The sequence below is a fragment of the Adelges cooleyi genome, unplaced genomic scaffold, assembly GCF_023614345.1.
Source record: "Adelges cooleyi isolate 19-005CV unplaced genomic scaffold, UGA_ACOO_1.1 ACOO_flye_CR_arks_rails_tigmint_CR_PRNA_108, whole genome shotgun sequence".
NCBI classification, from domain to species: domain Eukaryota; kingdom Metazoa; phylum Arthropoda; class Insecta; order Hemiptera; family Adelgidae; genus Adelges; species Adelges cooleyi.
The window spans coordinates 14,332,100-14,344,201 of NW_026095761.1; the positions used below are offsets into that span (position 1 = coordinate 14,332,100).

The 12,102-nt window shown below is 32.9% G+C and overlaps 1 protein-coding gene across 1 annotated transcript in view; it reads right to left on the reverse strand.

Moving 5' to 3' along the window:
* Positions 1-12,102, reverse strand: part of LOC126847484 (probable chitinase 10) — a 31,651-nt gene that overhangs the window by 11,822 nt on the left and 7,727 nt on the right. The window contains exon 2 of the mRNA XM_050587743.1: positions 3,069-3,165. Coding sequence (XP_050443700.1) covers positions 3,069-3,165 — 97 coding nt within the window. The remainder of the gene's footprint in view (positions 1-3,068; positions 3,166-12,102) is intronic.

Sequence of the window (12,102 nt, forward strand, 5' to 3'; positions counted from 1 at the left end):
GGTGAAAGCCCACCACCGGACGTCCACTGCGGTTTATGTCATAAAACGTGAGAATCGTTTGCACAGGACACAATCTCAGCTTTAGTCAAGATCCGATAAAAACAAATAAATGCCTTTGTTATAAATAATCTCCAAAATAAATATTGTACATCAGTTCTGTGTATGAATTCAACACAGAAAATAGAACAAAAAACACCATATACGTTTTAGAAAATTATATTAACGTGCATAACACGCCAAAAGACCATAAAACGGTGTTTTATTTCAAAAACTTAGATGTGATTTAAAAATTAACCAATCGTGATCAACTCCAGATTAGGATTCAACGATAAAATAGATGCATCTATTCTCGTTCTATAATCGTGTTGAACTATGTATTTGAATAGCTCCAAAAATAGGGTTTGGTTATGAGTACGTTAACTATCTATTTAACCTTACCGTCTAAATAAAGTACGTATATTTATTATGAGGATTTGTATGTACTTAGAGCAGATCTCCGTTGCAGAGAACGAGTTCCTTCCACTAGGTATGTTTTTTAATGTTGACCATTTCTATTAAAATTTATTTATTTGCCTTTTGCAAATATATTATGTGTTCTAGATGGTTCTTAAAATCGTTCAATCTTTACTCACATTAACAACTATACGATAAATGGCTGTGGTTGAGCAATATTTTAACATTAATAAATTTGAAACTTTACTGTTTATGGGCTTTTAAGCAAATATGGCCGATACTTATTATCAACTCACAACGGTAATCGAGTGAGTTGGGCAATTCTCACACGCCATAATATTTCGACATTAGACTTCATACTTTAAACTGAAAAATATGTTTTTTTTTTCAATTGCCATATGCTATATTACGGTAGCACATAATATTTTATAAATTATGACCCTGTCGCTAATCATTCAAGTACCCATCAAATTAAATATAATAATTATATTATTATAAATACGATACATATCTGTAGTCATTGTTTTTTTCTACTCGCACACAATAGATAATATATTCTCATAATACTCATACAAGTATACAAATGTTACTTTCAGCACTAGTCATATTTAAAACTGTGATGTAATTACAAAAACCTTTTCCAACGCATTTGTCGCGCCCACTTTAAAATTTAAATATAATTTGTATAATTGGAAAAGGTTAGAGAACTTACAACGCATAATATATTGTATAGGCGTTGAAAAATTTAATTAATATACTTGCTAACACATGTTTATAATAATAAACTGCGATAACATGTGTAGTAATTTTATTACATGAATCTCTGAATAATTTCAAAAAGCTTTACAGTAGTTTCGTCATACTCAAACTTATATAATATGACAAAAAACTTACTATAAAAATGAGCAACGTTAACTCATTTAAATAAATAATTTTGCATAGAAAAAAAAAATACTGAAAACTAGTTTACACGATAAAAATGGTCATGTCTTCAAAGTTACTTTTATATGTTTTTTATGAACAACTTACTGTAAGATACTTTTAATTAAAAGAGCCAAACTCAATTTTCTCTAAAAATGAGGTAGATTTATTATTTTACATTTTTACAATTTTAAAATTCTGTGGTAGGTAACGTATTAGGTTATATTTTACTTATTTAAAAGCAAACCTAAACCGTCGTGCACTCTTATGGAAAACTAACATTTTGATGTTCATTACTAAAATGTAATAAAAATTAAAGAGATAGGTAATTTTAGACCAAGTAAATGCATTACATAGGTATATTTTTGTATTGTGTATATTATATTATAAATTACTTTACTTATATTCTAATACAACGTTCCCAAGTAGTATTATAATTGTTAACTTTCGTTAGTATAGTCCACGTATAAGTAGTTTTTAAAATAGAAACTTTCACATTTTGCTGACAAGTAAAATTAAAAAAAATACATTATAACTAAATTTAGTTTTGCCGTTTGCTCTTCGGATGGTCCATGTCCCCGAAGGGAACAAAACGTTTGGTCATCTATACAACGTTTAAATGCGGATTGAGACGTTAAAAACAAATGATTATAGCTTGTATGACTTATTACTATCATCACCAAAATATACATTATCTGTTTGTATAATATTATACGATAGAGAGTTAAACATAACATTTGAGTGTTGTATAAAGCTAGCATGGAACACTCAAAGCATCCTACAAATGACCATAATCGTTTTCTTAGATGAGCAAACACTGATGCAAAACATAAAGAGTTTTGATTGATATTATTAGAAAAATGGGATTTATGCTAAATTTTTCAAAAACCATACAGAAAATGATTAAATGAAACTTCCATAATATGCTTTTATTTGTCATCTCACACAGTTATAATATTAGTATTTGTATTAATTATTATACTTGTATTTTTCTGTGTCCCCTATCCACAGAGCAAAAGACTTAGACGTTGTAAAAAAATTCGTCGGCAACCTTTACATCCCGATCAGATACAATACAATTAGTATTGAGCAGAATTAAAAATTCATGATTTTGGGTAAAATAGAAATTAGAAAATCGAAATTAATTTATTACTTTAAAATCCTAATATTAAAGCAGATGGGATTGGGATATAGCGAATCCTGGAAATTTCGATTTTCCCTAGCTCTGGTTACAATTTTTTAGAAATTGTATGATATTGTTTTTAGAATAATAAAGTCTCATATTTCTAGATCTTTTTTTTATAGCAGCTGAACTAAGGCCAATTGAGTTAATCACTGCACCACATCATGCCTCAAGATGGATCTTTTCTTTTGACATTTTTACTACATTTATTTCGATCATGTTCTACCGCCACTTATACTTTCTAGTAAGTTTTCATTACTTACTGTCGTATGCAATATTAAAGTTGTCATTTCAATTATTTTACTAGTAACATACCGTAAAGCCGGATTCTCCTGTAATCTAAAAGACTTGGATTTCAATTTTTTTAACGAAACTAATCCCGATTTGATTTTCGATTTCTACTTTTAAGTTTTGTTTTGACCAAGTCGGTTTAGTCAAACGTTAACTAGTAACTTAATTAATATTATTTTCATGTCCCATCTTCTACAATGTTATAATCGGTATTACTTACTTTCAGAGTTAGCTGGCGGTGGGCATAGTAGCGCCGCGATTACGACGGCGGTCAGCAGCAACTTGAAATGGAAACAAAGTTTATATTTTCTGTCGGTCTGGAACAAAAAAAAACAATTTTAACGGTTAATAATTACTTTTGGAATGAAAAACGCCGAATCGGCGGCATAGTGAAAAAGATGCATGGGGAGGCTAAGGAAACGGACGGCGGATTGTTTTGCGATTGGCCACGGTGAATCGGACCCACGTTTTCTTAGAGAGGTATCACAGCACCGCCATACAATTTTGTACACTTTCCTCGGCCCGAACAGTATTTCTACTTAATGTCAAATACAATGTCGGGTTGGCTTTCACCGATTTTCAGACGATTTTTTTTTGTGTTTGTCAACCACGTATGAGTAGCGAAAATAATATCATCAGTGTGTGTGTGTGTGTGTGTGTATGTTATTATATTGTTACTGGTGTACGACACTAAAGAGAGGGAAAAATAAACAACAATACTATGTCCAACATGTTAACATAATCTGTCGTCGGGCGACTATTAACACATACCTGACGGGAAAATTCAAAATAATACAAGCTCGGTTCAGAGAAATTTCAATAATCCTCAAGACACGCTACAGACCATGTACAAGTAAGAGTAAAATAACATGACGGTCATCTAAGCTGTAATATAGGACTCGAATATCATTGTCAGACGTGCGACCAGTATGACAATGATGAGAATGTGAAAAAACAAAGTGAAAATTCGATCACGACCGTCGTTAAAGGTTTGGACGTTTCGACGACAACAGTTCTATGAACAACCGGTAAGTGCAGTACATTATGCACTTTACAATAACGTTTTTTTGTTGTTGTTATTGTAGCGACCGCTCCATTAAGGGGAGCCGTACATAGTAAATTATTTTGTAGCGAAACAGCACTTTCGATTTTCAAATACAACACTAAGTCGATAATATACCAATAGAGACCTAAATAATATCTGTTTTGCAAAAACAAAATCCATTTACAAAAGAAATATTCTAAATAAATAGTCCTAAAATTAGTATTAGGCATTAGCGAGTGAGTTTCTATCCAATAAAAAATATGTTGATATTATTTTCTAATAAGTAAACTGTTTGGTATTCACATATTTAAATTATACTTTGCTATAGGTTCTAAAAAAACGGTTCAATTTTCTTAGATTCCAATGTATAAACCTTATTTGGTTCCACTAAAATATTACAAGAAGTTTGAAGCTTTTGCGTTGATAGGCACTGTGACAATCTGATAATAAATTCCTCATAATTAATAATAATTATTGGACGATTTTTAAATTCAGATTTAGTAAAATTTGTCTATACCCAACCATTTAAAGAGTAGGGTTCATGGTGGTTTTTTAAGTAAAATAGTTGATATTAAAAAAAAAAAACCTGATATGTTCCGTTAAATGTCAATTACACGGCAAATGTTTTCCGCATATAATTAGCAAACGTTATTTTACAACAATTAGTCACGAGCTGGATCATCGTTAACATGGCCGAATATTCCGTTGGCATAACTACTTTTTATAGATATATTTTATCATATTAGGTGTATCGCACTTATCCACGTGCTTTTTAATTAACTATAAAAAAAATTACATAATTAAATGTTATAACTTATCAGTTGAGCTCTTTTGTCGTTAATTCAACGATAGGTAATAATTATTAATAAGTGAACCGTGTTGAATTATTAAGTTGGCAAATTATTATTTTGTCGACGTCGGCATAGTTAAATTATAATTATGCGACAGACATTATGTGATAGTGCATCACAGATGAATCATCCAGGAAAGACCATAAGGCTGGGGACAAAAGATGACTTTTATCGTCTCCGAATATCGTTTACCAAAAACCTCCATCGGGAAGTCTAGATTAATAACTGTTGCATTTCAAGAAAAAATATGTGTTTCAAATTGTTTATTCCAATATTGTTGTATACAACATTTTTAACAAAATGTTATTTATAAGAAAATTAACAGAGTGTACTATTTTGGTTTTAGACAATCAATTACTGTTGTCCGCGGAATATCACATCAAATCCCCGTTTCCTAACAACACGAATTATCAACGACGATTCGTTTTTTTTTTTAATATTAAAGTCACGTTTGGAATTAATGCTTACACCTTCACTATTATATTAGGTATATTTAGACAGCGGTTCAACGCTTGAGAAGATACTCTTCGTCACACACACGATTGCATATTATTTTCTAAAACGACTATAATATAATCTGTGTGCACTTAGTACCAATAAGATACACTTGTGGGTGTAAGAAAAAGTACTTCGTGCGATTTGCATACCGAGTGTGACTGATGTACGTTCACGGGCTAATCTAATTAGTGCGAATCAATGAGAAAGCAAAACAAAAATAACAATTAATAACAAGTACAGCACGATATCCGGTAATGATTATCCGCAAGTGTCGTTATGTTATTATCATTATAATTATTATAATAGTAAAACAAGTACAGTCATCATCTTGACGTGTTGTCTGAGGATATTCGTCCGTCCAACGTTCGCTGAACCTATATTATAACACCAAGCTTTCTCCCACAGCACACACACAGTACACACACACACACACAATGGGTCTGATATTAACGCGTATCGTTTCCCAATCGCACAACAGCTCGTGATCCGAATACAATTAATAATATCGCACAGGAAGGAAATGAAACGCATAGGAATACCAACCAATCTTTCTTCGCTCGCATTGTAAACATTTGAAGACAAATCTGTTGTTTGGTTCCACCACAAAGACTGACTGAAATTCGAGTGTCCTGTACACGTGCAATATACATAGGATAATACGTCCGTTCCGGACTAGCACGCTCATATTTGCAGTTAAAGACAATATTTTAATAACGAATATAAAAAAATAACATAGAAATTAGGGTTCACTTGAGATACACATAGGGACGTCGTCGAAAACCACACGGATAACTAATCGAAAACAATTTCCTCGTGCAGTAACGCTTATGTTGACGGATAAATAATATTTACATATTATTATTATGGTCGGTTTCCTTCGGATAGGTCTTATTTGTGGCTTTCATTAGCTGTAATAGGGCGTAGCCCCCTGGTTTACCTTGGACACGCTCTACATGAGCCTCGACACGTTATTTCGTGGTCCCCTTCGTACTGTTTTTTTTTATATATATAATATAATTATTATATTTAAAAAAAATCATAATTATAATTGAAAATTGATTTTGATCGACTACAACTATTCTGGTGTTATTGCTCAACTCTGTGATACTCTTTTTCTAAACGCACCATTTTTTGGAGGACAAAACATAAAAAACTGGAGAGCGATTTTTTATTTATATCTTAACTTACTCTTACCTAACTAAACCAAACCAAACCAATTAAATCCAAACCTAACCTATCCGTATGTATTTGTAATTCACAAATTTACAATACAATGAGTGTTGCTGCTTCTTTTTGGAACGATTAGAGTGACGATTCATAATTTGCCTTATTCATTTAATTTCCATTTCAATTATTAAGTTAGAGTGATAAGAGAATTTGTCCGTGGATTATACTGGGAAGTATTATTATTCAAAGTATAATTTTCACAACGGTTTAACAACGCTGTGAACTAGAGTTTATTTTAATAAAAATTCACCGTCAACAGACAAATCAACACAGTATATGCATACAAAGAGAAAAACTAAATGCGCGTCGTGTGATTTAAAATTTAAAAAAGTACAATAAAGAGAAGGGGCGTACCTACTACCTATATTATTATAGTAAGAGTGTGTGTATGTTCTTCAAGGAAAATCGACCGAATGGTGACCCACTATTCTGTAACCTCATTGTTGCGTTTTTATAACAATTGTTATTTTTTCACTATTATTATTATAATATGATTTATTTATACTTTGTATAGAAATAAAAATATTAACTATTTCTATAAATAGTTACTATTTATATTTTGAGTAGTAGGCTTATGATTTTTTCTAACAGATAAATTTTTGTTTGAATAAAATGGATATAATTAAGTGATAACAAGTTGGTACATTAAAAAAAAAAATAATAATAATTCATACAAAAATACAAATGCAAGTAAATTCCTTGAAAAATATTAAGTCTACTGAATCTTGGATACCCGCCAACAAAAAAATTCTTAATGGTACGTGTTTTAATAAACGGGTTTAAAAAAGAATCGTTTACTAAGAAGGAACCTATACTTATAGTTAAAAAAAAAAGGTTTTATTTAGGCAAAGTAAAGAGTTATGAATATTATTATGACCATTTCCGTTTCATTTCATTAGTCGGAATAACGAAGTGGTTTTTGGTGTTCTTTTTTCTTTTATAATTTATTGAAATATTGCTACTCCTTTTCAGTCGGTCAACGCGATGACGGGATTTGAGTTTTCCAAAATCTCAGGGGTAGTGCAGTACGGGTTTTCGAAGAAGAAATTAAACTTCCTGTAAGACAGTATTTACACAAGTTCATTGGGCATCCCGTTAGAGACACCCTGTAATGTTGTAAGGTATAACGTTGTAGGTGCTATTGTCTAAAAAAAAATCGAATGACCTTTACTGGAGACCATTGACGGCATCAACGAGCATAGGTCGACAGCTGTGCGATATGCATACAATGCGTGTATACTAATTATATGGGCGTGCCCCGGCTGACCGTGTTGTACTGTTTATGTAATACTATTTTTTAATTAAACGTATGCGCAGATTTGAATAATATACACTACACATATGTACAGGTATACTACAGTATGACTCTAACAGGTCTTACTCAGATAATCAAAAAATCATGACTCGGCTGTCGGTCGTTTACCGCCAACACCGTGATCGGCCAAATGCGGTGTTAATTGATATTCGTTGGGTTGTGACTTGTGATCAGTTTTTTACATTGTGTGAATAATAATCGTAATGATCGTGGTCAATGCTCCGTCGCCGAGAACACACGCATGCAGAGAAAGAGAGTAAGAAACAATGAAAAGAAGGCGACAAACACATTTCTAGCACTACACCTGTTGTTCGTGCACTTGTATCAACAGGTAGTAGGTTTACCAGAGTCGGTTTTTAGGAAGAATGTAAAAATCGATCCAAGCTACTGACAAACGGACGCTCTAGAAAAAACTTTAGCAACTCATGGTTATATATAGTAAAGAAATTAATATTTAAGCCCTTAGCCATAAAAATAATACACTCATGTCACACGTTTGTCGTTAGCGCTGAAGATGACAACATTGTTGCCGAAATACGTTTTCGCAGAAAGTGTATTATTATTATGGTAAAGGGATACTGTTGATGCGGCTAATATCTGACGGTCAACTGTCAACATTAAATTAATTTTGGAAAAACGACCAATGGACATAAAAACAAAATTACATCAAAATTAGTTATAATATAGTCTATAGTAATAAATTATATTCTAGTCATTAACATTCAAAATTTATTATAGTTGGTAGTTTATTGTAGTTATACAATATTATAGTTGTCCTCTCCGTTGACATTAAACATAATAATATTTTTATAGTAAAAAAAAATATGTTTTGTAATCACTGTTGGTTAAATACACATAAGACCTAAACCTGTAGTTAATGACATATAGGTACATGGTATTTGCTGATACATGGTAACACCAAGACGATATTATAGACCAGTGAAAATAATAACTATAAAGATGATAATGGTTTCAGCTAATACGTAGTTAGATCCTATCTATACCGGTCAATACTCTAAAGTTACCTCATTTTATAGTAATAATAATATTATAATATGTAACTGTATGCATACTACACGATGGTGTTGTTTCGACACGAATTATATAAACTGCGTTATATTACCTACATAGACGTTCAGTAAAGTAGTAACATAATAATATCATTTTTAATATATTTTGCTCTGATATGTACACTGTGAATCGTACAGAGTACAGACTTCAGTACCGTTTACATCTTACAGGCGTGGCCCGTGGGATAACACGTGCGTGTTCACAGCTTGCGTGAATCACTAAGTTATGCATTTATGTTATGTATATTTTAGACTTGTGCTGAACGATTGCGCTGCTAAATGGTAACCCGTTTTAACTTTTCCAGTACTTTTTAGTTACTTTCAGTGTTTTGAACGTTAAAAGGGTTCATCTCACGCACTGTGCTGGCTTTTTTTAATCATAGGCACAACGGAGACATTAAAATATTATACCACACTTCTGTAGAAACGATAAGGTGTTTTTTTCTTCTTTTTAAATCCTTACTTCACGCGCACGGCAGAAAGGCGGATCACGACTTATTGTGGCGTAATAAACGATTTGGTTCACTTTTGCGCGGAAGCAAACACACAACCATCGATGGTTATTTTTATTCGGCGGTTGCAAAAGAAACCTGATCGACGGATGTTCATCGCGGAACCGTCTTACCTATACTATATTGAGAAATTGCGCAATTATAGTGAAAATCCGACGACTATCACCGGTGGCGAGAAAATATAACATAACGGCAAAAAATTTCAACCGTCACACAGTATCTCCAGTGACGATGCTGGTTGTCATTTGTGCGTTCATTATAGTCTTAAAAATGATATAATAATTGTTAATATTTTGTACCTGTTTTGATAAATTACCATGATTCGTTCGTAACAGACCAATATATCGAATGGGCAAGTAAGAACCGTGTTTGTCCACCCGTCCACGGTAGCCTTAGCCTCTATCGTGGATACCTTCTACTGTTTGTTAATGGTTTCAAAGAATCTCACCTGGAGGTGTTCGTTTGAAATTAAAAACGGCTTAACCGATGGTCTTGTTGCCTGCAATAATATGTTATGTGACCACAGGCGTGGACACGTGACACGCACTCCGTCATGAACTAGAGATCTCCGGTTGACCGATTATTTAGGCACCAGACTAATAGACTAATGCAGTTTTTCGATAAAAAAATCGTGTTTACTCTGATCACTAGACCAAACCATTTTGTCACTTACAAAAAATAATACCGTCAATAGTTTTATTTAGTTTTTAGAATCTCTTCCGTCTTACAATGCTTAAAAACCCTATGTGTTATTGTATGTAAATCACATGCCTTAAGAAAGTGCCTTCTTACCGAGAGTAAACCCATGGCTTTGTCTAAGGGTCATTTCAGTAGATCCATAACGACGTTTGTGGTGCGTGAAACATTTTCATCTAGGTGAAAATTCTCCTTCGGAATGACTAGGACGTTTTGTCGGTTGTCGTGTTATACCTGGCAATGCTTTTTCGCCGTGAAAGTCAACAGCCGATCGTGATGGCGGTGGCTTATAAATTGTATGATAGCCGGCCATGAAAACGTTTATGTAATTACCGCGGTGTAAACACTGGACTCGGGAGCGAAAAAATACTTCCATTTAAAACTACACCACAAGTACAAGTGCAGGTGATTAGTATATACTACCAATTTTAATAATACTAGGCACATGGCCTCGGTAAAGCCATTTTGGTACTATACAACATAGTAGATAAATACATTCTAATATCCGAGAGCAAAAACATTTTAAATATTTATTTGTAGGTACTAATATTTTTGTAAGCAAAATGTAACAAAATGGTCTGTTTTGATGATAACCACACGCGTTCCGACGGGTCTAAGAAAATACAAACACACACATGATTCTGATCAAGTTGATTGCAGATTGACCGCCTAGAAAGAATATTCTACGATAAATACATGTAAACAGTTACTGGATTGATCTCAACATTATAGGCGATCCCAAACAAGTTCAACAACAAAATAGCGTATGATTTGTGAACTTTTAAGTGAAAATATGATAACGGGCAATAACCATCTAAAAAAGCCTTCGGATGACCTTTAAGTCATTGCAATGATAATAAATACAATAATTATAGTTTTATTATAAATTAATTTAACACGTGACATAATATTCCATGACTCGTATAAACGTGTTTTTCAACTTAATTTATTTAATTACATTGTATTTTTTTCCTTTCGAGGTCTTTGATCAAGTACTCCAGTTTGTCAAACAGCTGCCAGATTTTGAGCACAAGATGTAGAATGCGGTAGAATAAAAGTATACATATATGCTTATTTCTATTTTACAGGACATATATACAAAACAAAATAGGGAACAATGATTAGTATTATATGGTTTTTACAAGTTGTGGTTACCTCTAGACTATACAGCTATAATAATTATTGTTGTATGTTATTCGAAATTAGGTTAATTAGAAGACAAAATTCAATTAGTGATGTAAAGCAAAACAATATATTTGTGTGTGATTAATAGTCGACTGGTGAAAGTACGCTGGGTCGTTTATGATCTACACACAAGAAAATCGTAACGAATAAACCGTGTGTGTGAGTATATTCTGCCGGTCATTCGAGACAACTGGAAAACATGTACACAGCGATGGGAGCTCGGACTAGCTAAAAAAAAATGGTGGACAAGAGGGAAATAGCCACAAATAATAGTGGCATTATTTTATATGTGAATCGACTTTCACTGTTTGTCCGAGGTTTCAACTGCAAATACGGAGCGCAGTAAAAAAGTCCACTGTATCGGCTTAATACTATTGTGGATGTGGCCGGTTGCCGTTTTTGGCGTTAAGTTCTTGCGTCATATGATAGTGTTATTTTATTATTCATTTTTACCGGTCAAAGACGGCGGATTTCGACACGAAAACCCGCACGCACCGCATTTGTATGGACTGTACGTTTCCATCTAATAATAATAATAATCCGTTTAGGATGTACGGCGAGAAGGAGCTATGTCGGCGATAATCGGTGTACCCTGAATACTAAAAGACGTATAATAAAAAAAAATATTAATAAAAAGAAGAAACGAGCACGAGCGGCATTCACGTTCCGATTAGTAATTTGTTTGACATCCGTGTGCAAGAACCCAGCCCGAAGACTTCAATATACAGAAACTATACCATCGACTATTGTTTTACAATTTACCAATTACATTTCTAAACTAAATTATATATATTTTTTATTTTGGCAAATTGTTAACACCTGGCACGTTATTTGTTTATTTGTACAAACAGTCTA